This window comes from Podarcis erhardii, assembly GCF_964252035.2.
Source record: "Podarcis erhardii genome assembly, chromosome: 6".
NCBI lineage: Eukaryota > Metazoa > Chordata > Lepidosauria > Squamata > Lacertidae > Podarcis > Podarcis erhardii.
In genome coordinates, this window is record NC_138510.1 from 22,373,519 (window position 1) to 22,384,332 (window position 10,814).

Genomic DNA, 10,814 nt, shown 5'->3' on the forward strand with positions numbered 1-10,814 from the left:
GAAGAGTCGGACACGACTAAACGACTAAACAACAACAACAACAAGCCCCATTTAATTCAGTTGGGTTTACTTCTGAGTAGACACAGGATTGCACTATAGCTGAGTTTTCCATCCCAGGCTTCAGATAGTGGGAACAGCCCTGCAGGATGTGTGTCAACCTGGAACACACAGTGGGCAGCTGCCAACAGTTTGCAAGACACTTTGAGGTTAAAGTCAGCTGAGCAAATTCATCACCAAGATTCAGTGTTTACTCATAGCAACCAGCCTTACCACAGTGCAAAAATAGAACTTTTCTGAATTATTTCTTCTCCTTTTTTCTGAATTGACTTTTGCAATATATAGGGTGGTTTTTAAACAGGCGTCATCAGCACATACATACAGCCTGGTAGTGATTCCTTAAGAGACACAGCAACAACTACCAAAGCCACAACATGATGTTCACCAGCGGTGGGATGCATTAGAGGAGGTGTCCCACATTAATATTTAGGTTACATTTGCAGACCAGATTTTGCTGTTCATCTGAACCTTTTTTCAAGTGTCTGCTTTTAACACACCCACACACCTCTTTGTCCAGAACTGCCTACCTTAATGGTTCTGTCTCATTCGGTTAGTGGTTTTATTATCTTGTCAGATATTTTTTCAATATATGAAAACTAAATGAAAATTTGCAGGATCCCAGAGTGGTTACAAAGGACCTGGAGACGCCTTCATAATACTGGGTATGTAGAATCGACTTTAACTTAAATATCCATCTCTCTGTGTCTAGAAAATCCAAATTATCAAGCTGTTATTGAGAATTTCCCCCTAGAATTAAAAATGGTTATGTTATGTCTTGCTTTGGGAGATGTGTTTGCTAAAAAGTGATTGCAACCAGCAAAAATGGGATTCACTGCTGTTTTTGAGGCAATGGAGGCAAGTTTTGATGTATTGCTTCAGAGAAATACCATGTGAATATATGTACTATATGACCTTGGGTGGGTGAGTTGCTCAGAAAAGTCTCAGAACAAACACAGTATTGGGGGAGGGGAGTATTTGATTACTATGGGGTGATAGTGCACAGTACTGGCATGCAATAATAATTAATACATGTCAGTATTTCACAGATGATAAAATGCAGTAATATTCTGCATTCAGTGAAGGATGTTATTCAGTGGCTGGCACTCGTGAAACAGAATTTAGCAAGTAATAATTTGTTAGATTTCATATCTGACACCACCCGGAACAATGAAAGCATATCAGTCTATTTTTTTAAAAAAAGATATTTATTTTGGTTTTATATAATAAAACAGATATTACAATCAAACAAAACAAAAAAGAAATACAATAAAAAACAACATAATCCAACAAAGCTAAAAAATACAGTATAAAAACATATGACAGAAAAAATAAGAAAGAGCAGAGAATAAAGAAAAATTAGTTTTTGAATTCTTATCTTTATAACCCTCTTTCCTGACTTCCTCCCGTCTCCCTTTCCTGCATTCCCCTTTACACAATCAAATTTAGCAGCTCCTTACCCTCTTTCAAATCTTAATCAATATTATACATTTCAACCTATTATGTCTTCTATTTTCCCTTTCTTTTTAAATACATTTTTGCATGTTCTTTATAACTTAATCCCTTATATCATTTTGTTTAATTTCGACATGATATTACTCTGGCCTTTACACCCTTTTCTTTTAAAACATTCTTGCATTTTTCTTTTTACCATGTCACTAATGCCATGTTAACTTTATATCCAACATCATTTTAACATTCAAACATTTTACAATGTTTTTGTAAATATTCTTTAAACTTCTTCCATTCCTCTTCCACCGACTCTTCTCCCAGGTCTCGGATTCTGCCAGTCATTTTTGCCAATTCCATATAGTCCATCACTTGCATCCTCCATTCTTCCAGGGTGGGCAAATCTTGTGTCTTCCAATACTTTGCGATGAGTATTCTTGCTGCGGTTGTTGCATACAGAAAGCATATCAGTCTAAAGCTGTCAGATTTAGAGGTAAAACTTCACATTCAAAATTTGAATGTTGATTTTGAATTTCATGTTCAAAACTTGGGCGGTGAAATTGGAAATTTGGCAAATCTGAAGTATTAGCAGTTTCTCCTTTTTATGTTTTAATCTTTATTGGTTTTTAAAAGACACCACAGTTATCTTTCTCCATCAGAAATATACACAAAGGAAATACTGAAGTGCTGGGAATAAAGTAAAGTTGCATAACGAAATATTGAGACTTCCCTCCACCCCAACATAGGTTCTCTACATTTCTGTATTAACTGCATATTGAAGAATATCTAGTTTATATTTATCCATTACTTCCATAAATTATGTCACATTGCAGGAGTCATTCAAGGCCTGCCAAAGATTTCAAATGTTTACAGTGATCTTTTAGGTATTGTCTATATTGATCCTACTCTCTGTTAAATTTTTGGTCGTCATGTTTCCTAATTTTCCCTATTATTCTTGCCATCTCAGCGTACTGAAATAATTTCATCTGCCATTCCATTTTTGTCGGTATATTATCTCCTTTCCAGCATTGGACTAATAGTATTCTCATGGCCGTGGTTACGTACATGAATAACGTCCTCAAATCTTTTGGTATATCTACGCCTATAATACCTAGGAGAAAGGCTTCAGGTTTTTTTGGTGAAGGTTAATTGAAACTTTTTTTAAGCTCATTGTAAATCATATCCCAAAATTCCTTTATCTTTTTGCATTTCCACCACATATGGTACATAGTTCCTTCTATTTCTTTGCATTTCCAACACAAGTTAGAGCTGGTTCTGAAGTATTAGCAGTTTCAATCATATCATTCAGGAATATCTGTTCATTATTAATACAGGATGGAAGTCTGGACTTACTTTCAAGACATTCTCTTCCCAAGGATACAAGAATTTGCCACGGAAGCTTGGCTTGCTTACTCCAGACCTCTGCCATCAAGCCACAACCAGCTATTATCCCTTTTTCTGATGTGCTGTTGCATTGCTGCAGCCATTGGAGGCCTCTTCTACAACTGGATGTTTTTCTCACTGCAATATTCTTTCCAGTTCTCTGCCGCAGCTGCTTCAGCCATTAGTTTTCTGGCCCTGTTGACCCTCTTCTTGATGCACCCCATCCGTTGCATGTTCACTATAATTGTGCCCACCTTAGGGACTAAGCAAGGGCGGAGGTTGCTCCTGTCTGCCACCTTCATGATTGTGGCTGTCAACATAGTGCCAAACATCATGAGCAACATTGAAACCATCCTGCAGGTCATCAAATGCATCTGCAAGAATTCCTCTGAGAGCCTTCTGAACTCAACAGTTCTCTTGGGGAACGCTTCATGGGACTTCAGTGACGCTCTCAAACGGGTGACTGACAACATGCCGGACAAAACAGGGAGAGCTAGGGATGGCCATGTCCGGTTTGAAACCCACAACAACAACAATTTATTGAGTCAGAGAATTATCAGTGCTAGCCAAGGGATCAAGGAAGATTTCTTGCAAGTTGATGTGCTGGTCCAGAAGGTCATACTATTGGGTAACCGGGTAATTGCTGGCTTCTTCCTCTTCTATCTGATATTTGAGTCTGCTTGGTACCTGAAGAACTACCTCACAGATCTCCGTTTTGACAATGTTTACATCACCAAAAAGCTAGAAGATTTGGCTCGGGAGAACAAAGCAACTCACCTGCTAGTTTGTTCACCAAAGAAGCTGATCAAGTCCACAGGATTCAAGCTATCCCGAGAGGAACTCCTTTCTTGTGTAATGCACCTTTTTCTTATTACCTTAGTGCTCATGTTGACACTAGTGATCATAGCAACGGACTATATCGCCTTCCATTTGGCACAAGCAGCTGTGACTGAAGTCGCCCAGTTCCCCGTTGTGCCAATGGTCATCTCGATAAAATATGAGGTGAGTATGGAAGCCTCTACCTTGGCATTTTCAAGCGAAAGGATGCAAGATGCCCATGCAAATCAAGATTTCGCTTGAATGCTCCTGCAGTCAGAATTATAAATGAAACAACCACAGCATGGTTAAAATTAACCCTGCCTCCTATTCACAACATGGTACAGCAGTACATTGGTTCTCAAACACCTTGGTACTCAAACAACTTAGAACCCAAACACTGCAAACCCAGGAGTAAGTGTTCTGGTTTGCGAACATTTTTCAGAAGCCAAACGTGCTCCGTTTTGAGTGCCATGCTTCTGTTTTGCGGTCTGTCTGCTTTTGCTGTTTATTTTGCATTTTTGTTTTTCTGACTTTTTTGTTTTGTTTTTCTGACTGATTGATTGACTGTGTGACTGCAGTACATTGTTTATTGCTTTCATTTTATGGATCAATGGTCTTTATCGATAGTAAAATTCATATTAAATTGCTGTTTTAGGGGTTGTTTTTAAATGTCTGGAATGGATTGATCCATTTTGCATTACTTTCTATGGGAAAGCACGTCTTGGTTTTGGAATGCTTTGGTTTTGGAACGGACTTCCGGAACGGATTAAGTTTGAGAACCAAGGTACCACTGTATTAATTCGGATGACAAGTGATGTGTAGGGACGTAAAAGGTCATCATGCGATTCCTGTAAATGCAGGTTGGAATTGGTCATCTATAACATTCACCATACTATTAGGCCCTGCATTATCACACCTCATTTCAATTTCAGAAGAATAGGGCTCCAAACTTGAGAGTTACATTTTAAAGCTCCAGCATCACAGGACTTTCAACTAAAGAGTAGTTGGAATTATTCAAAAGCAATTAATTTAAGTTGGCTGTTGGTCAATTTCCATGGAACGACATAAGGACTGCACACTTTATGGGGTGGGGGTGGGTGAAATGTAACTCTTAAGTCCTCGATCCAGAGACTTTAATCTCACTTCAGTCCCTCTGAAATCAGTGGGAGAACTTGCAAAATCCTAAGCTTCCTAAGCAAGTTCACTCAGAAGTAACTCCTCTGAACCTGTTTTACAGATTTACTATCTATAAGCATAAAAACAACACCAGAGCATGGTTACACTTAAAAAACTAACAATATTTTTAAAGGCATAATAGGTTAGACTTCATCAAATGCATGAATATGAGACATGGTTGTACATGGACTGAAATTGTAAACAGTGAGGCCAGAAGGAAAAGAAATATGGAAAAGTACAGATGATAATAATTACCACAGTTTTAGCAGTAAAGCAGAATCTTAAAAGAGATCTCTGTATGATTTAGGATTGTAGCTAGTCCTGAACTAGCCATGAATAAGTTTGTCCAAATGATTTTGATAGCATGTAAATATGACTACCTTTCTAAGGACCTTACACCTTATTACGAAGAGTACTTTTCCACTGTTTCATATCCATCTGCCATATCAGAAAATATCAGGGCAGTATAAAACAATAAAACACAAAACACACTTAAAAATCATCATCATTATCATTAAAGTGACTGGCTGATTAAACAGCTGCTGGATTAAAAAAAAAAAAAAAGCTATTCCTGTGAAAGAGGAAAGCGAGAATGCCTGCTCAGTCTCTACTGGAAGAGCATTCCACAGCATGGGATCAGAAATACTAAATGCTCTGTGTGAGTTTCTGTATTTCTACTGAATCATTCTCTTTTATTCTTTCAGGCGAAGCTGATTTTTGTGCCATTTTTGGAATATATTTTTAACGGTGCTTTTTCTACAGAGCAATCCTTACCTCCGTTTGAAAGGAGCTATCATCAGAATCTGACCTTTGTCTCTGCTAACTGCCCCATGATGTGGCCAAACCCTCCCAACAAAGCTGTGGTCCTTGCCGTTGGGCTCCTCTACTGCATCATTTATACCATGATCTTTTTGGAAACATACTCACGTCGGCTGTGCCGGAAAATTTCAGCCTCCTTTTTCAACAGCCAAGAAGACCGGAGAGTTCAGTACCTCTACAGGAAACTTGTTAGGAAACACAAGAAAAAGAATGGACACCAGCAGAAACCAACCACGCCGTCTTAAATTGCTTCCACGGAGGGGATGGAATTGTGTTACTATGCCAGGAGGTTCTTAGACTTGCACTAGCAAAAACAGAGCATCCTTCTCCTCTCCCCTGGAGCCCCCAAATGCCCTCAAAATCAGTCCCAAAGAATTTGGGGACCCTTTAGAGAAGATTTGGGGAGAAAAGGGAAAACAGAAGTGCTGCTGGACTCTACCGGCACCGCTTTTGTTTCTTGGAAACAAAGGGAGAGATTCAATGTCACACTCTTCTTATTGCTCCACCATTTTGCTCTGTCAGATGGAATGACCCACCCCTCACCTCTCACTGTGTGATGTTCCAGGGGTTCTTCTGACCCCCTGAGCCAATTTCAGGGGCTTGGGAGCGGAGCCTTGCTCAGAGCGCCCACTGACAAGACTCATTGTTTGAATCCTTCCCCAAGAAACCTTTGTTTCCGTGAGATTCAAAAGCTCAGAGTGAATTGATTTTCAGATAAACACCATGGCCGAAAATGGCACTCATATATACAGGGAGGTGGTTTGCTATTTGACCTTTGGCGGGCTAATGCTACATTATGGAATGTTATGTTCTCTCGCTAAGTGCCACTGTCTGCTGTTTGCCTCCTTTGTTCATTGCTAATGGTTGGTGGTTTGCTCTCAGCACCTTGTTCTGACAAAACAGACAAGTGAACAAACCTTCCTTTTTCAATCCAGAAAGAATGCAAATCTACAATATGCCTGTTCCCAAATGCAAATAACCAGCCACTGGGGGGACGGGACAATATGCCTAGTTTTGAGTACATCCACCCTATCTCCCAAGCTGCCAATCGTTCGTTCCCCACAGCTAGCAAAATGCACCAGCGGCAGATGGGCCCCACTCTTTTCTGTGGAAGGTAAGAGGCAGGAAATGAGCTTTGTTTGCAGGAATCATTCATCCGCAGGATCACAGCCCATACATTCCAAGATTATCATATTAGAATGTCCAGTAAAGTAAGATCACATTTTTGTCAAATGTAATCAAATAATGATATCATCATCACCAGATTTGTAAGATTTACCCTCTGATTGCACCCACTCAAGTTTAGCTAATTGGTTCATGGGCACAGAAATGATGGTAAAAATGAAATCAGTTATTATTGTAATGTTTGCATTTATGCACAAGCTTAGGAGATTTCTAGATTCTCGATTCACTGCGCTACATTTCCAGTGTGGTCAACAGAGTTATCATCACTTAGCAGGTGTATTGTATCTGGCCATAATATATAGAAGAGCCTTCTTTTAAGATAAAAACAGATCGCAAGTTTAGCAATTCTTTGCAGTGTATTCCAGAGAATCTTTAAATCTTGGTAGCTCTGGAACTTATGCATGGAAGAAAGATTTCTAGCTTGGAGACATATTTTTAGCTTCTGTTGCGATGGTTTGTAATGCCGTGGGTATGAAATGCAGGATTGCATTTGTAAGGAACAAGTCAGTGCCTTGAGTAAAGTAACAAGTCATCATCCTTATCTCAGAGTGATTCATTTGATAGTATTTCCCCCTTGACTGAGCATTGCTGAATGTGCAGCTGGAGCCTATTGCAAATGAAGCGAAGCTCAGGCTAGAGAGAGATCAACAGAGCTGGCAAGACAAGAGCCTTGGGGCAAAGAGGTTTCAGGCAAAATAGCCATTAGAGAACTAGCAAAGGATTTTGGTGCATTTAGGGTTTTGCAGAGAGGCGGGGGCAGAAAATATATTAGATTGTGCCCCAAGTCTCAATATGATAATCCAGGAAAAGTGCTGGTTTCATTCTACTTCTGTTGGTGATGACCTTTAAAGCCCTAAACGGCCTCGGTCCTGTATACCTGAAGGAGCGTCTCCACCCCCATTGTCCAGCCCGGACACTGAGGTCCAGTGCCGAGGGCCTTCTGGCGGTTCCCTCGCTGCAAGAAGTGAGGTTACAGGGAACCAGACAGAGGGCCTTCTCAATAGTGGCGCCCGCCCTGTGGAACGCCCTCCCGTCAGATGTCAAGGAAATAAGCAGCTATCTTCTCTTTAAAAGACATATGAAGGCAGCCCTGTTTAGGGAATTTTTTAATATTTAATGCTGTATTGTTTTTAACACTCGTTTGGGAGCTGTCCAGAGTGGCTGGGGAAACTCAGCCAGATGGGCGGGGTATAAATAATAAATTCTTCTTCTTCTTCTTCTTCTTCTTCTTCTTCTTCTTCTTCTTCTTCTTCTTCTTCTTCTCCTCTGTCATCAACCTGCATGAGGAGCAGAATGCCCTCATGTGATGTGGGTCCAACCAGGAAAGGCTTAGGCCTTTTATTTAAAGAAAAATAAATCCATTTCTGCTAGGTCTAATGGCAAAACAAACAGGAGTTGGGATAGCCATCCATAACACAGACAAGGATGTAAAAAGAACAGTAGGCATCAGGCAGGGCAGGAGTAAGCTGTTGGGGTGGAGAATGTGCCGAAGCAATTCAAGCAAAGTCCTGATTCACACGAACTGCTGCTATGTGGCTGCTCTGTCAACATGATTAGGTACTTATGTTGCAGTGCAAGTGCTTACACAGCCGGGAGCGGTGTGGTTCGGAGGGATGATGAAACTCTTGCCCATATCCCCACCACGGCTGGACCCCAGGCAGCTGCAACACTGGCATGGAAATTTGTCATCGGACTCATGTGGTTTTTGGTTACCGATGGCATGGGGTAGGAAACTGTCCATGGGAGAAATATAACCACACCTCCACAATCGATATGCATTGATCTGACAAGGCTACCCAAGATTCAACCAGGTTCAATCAATACACCAGAATTGGGGAATGACCAATTAAGAAAGGTGACATCTAGTCCGTTGGGCTGTGATCCTCAGATGAAGGGCAGTATAGAAATGAGAGAGAGGGAGAGGGAGAGGGAGAGGGAGAGGGGGAGGGAGGGGGAGAGAGAGAGAGAGAGAGAGAGAGAGAGAGAGAGAGAGAGAGAGAGAGAGATTTAACATTGAGGATATTGTTAATAACTTAGATTCATCCTCAGCCAAAAAAATTAAAATATGAAAAAAGTAATCTTCTTAGATATAAGGATTTTTGTCTTTTAGATCAAAAGAACCTCTTGGTTTATGTTAGGGGTAAAAGAAAAGAAGTCTCATCCATGGTTTGAATATTTTCAAAATTGTGTAGCCTTAGCAAAATATGCATATTTTTTTTCTGTTGTGGCAGAATTCAAAAAGCTCACATTGAAAAAAACAGAAGGCAACTGTTTTCAAATATTAGCAAACTGTTGCTAGGTTAGGATAACTGAACCAGAGCAAATTCAATATTATATAATAAAATGGAAGCAACATTTGGGAGGAAACACTCCAATGGCTATGTGGGAAAGATTCTGGAATCAAAGCCCATAAAACCACACAAAGCTGATGCTGGAGAAACCAAGAAATTTATGTGATTTGTATTTGTGGTCATTGAAAAAACAGATTTTTTATGCTGATCTTTGTAATTTTATTTTATACCATAATAAAATATTTTTGGAAAAGCAGCTGTGACTAGGTTAAAGTGAAACCAATCAATGGAAACAACAGAACAAAATCCATTTTAAAGCTGGAAAACAGAGGTCCTGCCTCCTTTCACCATTTTGTCATTGTCAAGGGCATTTTCCCTTCTTCACAGATAAGCTATCTAATTGATTTGGCAATTTATTCCTATTATGAATAAAATGTTTCTGACTGAATCAGACTCTCTCTCCAGATTGTCAGCAGCAATCCAAGTTGCTGCTAAGGGCCTGTTCCATCCGATTTACGTAATATAACCGGATGCCATTCCAATCACATATGCACAAGCGAAAAACCCCATTAGCTTCAGGCACATTAGGAAAGATAAAATGCTGTAAGAGACGCCCTGGGAACTTTCATATGCCTTCCTAAGGAAACTGCTGCTGTAATCATTTCCATACGTTTCTGAGCTCTGCACCCATTGTTAGCTTTCTTCGTGTGACATTCTTTTCAGATTCACAGGGCTTTCAGTTCTGGGACTTCCCTGAGAATCTTGGAAGAAGGGAAAAGTCCCTTGCATTTGTCAGCCAAATAAATAGTTAATTGTGCTTCCTTTGGCTCACTGAGACTAGTGTCAGATTTAGGGTGGTGCGGGCGATTGCCCCACACAGGGCGCCAAGTCAAGGGGTGTGTGCAAGATAACAACAACAACAACAACAACAACAGTAATAAAATGAATTATTTGGAAAATAAGAATTGCAAACTTCTGTCATCCCTCGCAGTGCCATAATATCAAAGTCTGCCCCTGCTGAGACCAAGGGCGGACCTGCACTCATGGTTTTTTAAACTTAGCAAAGGTTTAAGGAATGGTTTTCATAGCATAGATAGACACATGGCATCCTACTTTTAATGTTCATAATGTGTTATTAAAATGTGACACCAGAGAGCAACCAGCAATCAGGAGCCAGCATTTTAACAGAGAAAACAAACTTAAGAATCGCTTTTCATTTACAAGTATGGGCTGTGACATTTTAGAACGGTATATCTAATATCGTTCTAATGACATTAAACAGGTCAGTGTAGATCCAGCCCAAGTTTGCAGCATAAAAACAGCCCATTCTTTGCAAACCATAACCCAGTCTATTAGCATAAGAATTTCAAGGAAACCACATCTCTTTAAAGCCTTGAGTAAGAAACTAGAAAAATTCAAGTTAAAGCAGACAGGAATCCCTCTAGTTAGGTTTGTAAAATGACACAAATGAAGTAGGAATAGCTGCAGAGCAAATCAGCAACAGAGAAATTGTGCACTAAGTACTGGAACAATCCCCTCTCACATTCTAAATTAAGAAGGGGTGAATCTCAAATGCAGCCCACATTTTTGGTTTGTTTGAAAATATGTGGTTATGTGCCTTCCCCCTCGGGGATTTAT

At 40.0% G+C, this 10,814-nt stretch overlaps 1 protein-coding gene across 1 annotated transcript; it reads left to right on the forward strand.

The window, feature by feature from the left end:
- The first annotated feature begins 381 nt into the window (after window positions 1–381).
- On the forward strand, window positions 382–6,231 carry OCSTAMP (osteoclast stimulatory transmembrane protein). Its single transcript, XM_081867850.1, has 3 exons — window positions 382–719; window positions 2,838–3,888; window positions 5,586–6,231. Exons 1-3 carry the CDS (start codon window positions 658–660, stop codon window positions 5,943–5,945), a joined length of 1,473 nt encoding a protein of 490 aa, XP_081723976.1. The 5' UTR covers window positions 382–657; the 3' UTR covers window positions 5,946–6,231.
- Window positions 6,232–10,814: the final 4,583 nt, after the last annotated feature.

Bases quoted from the DNA above. Each gene is read 5' to 3' on its own strand.
- OCSTAMP (XM_081867850.1), top strand. From the start codon at position 658: ATGAAAATTTGCAGGATCCCAGAGTGGTTACAAAGGACCTGGAGACGC. The intron at 720-2,837 runs GTATGTAGAATC...TTATTAATACAG, and splicing joins AGACGCCTTCATAATACTGG to GATGGAAGTCTGGACTTACT. The intron at 3,889-5,585 runs GTGAGTATGGAA...TTATTCTTTCAG, and splicing joins TCATCTCGATAAAATATGAG to GCGAAGCTGATTTTTGTGCC.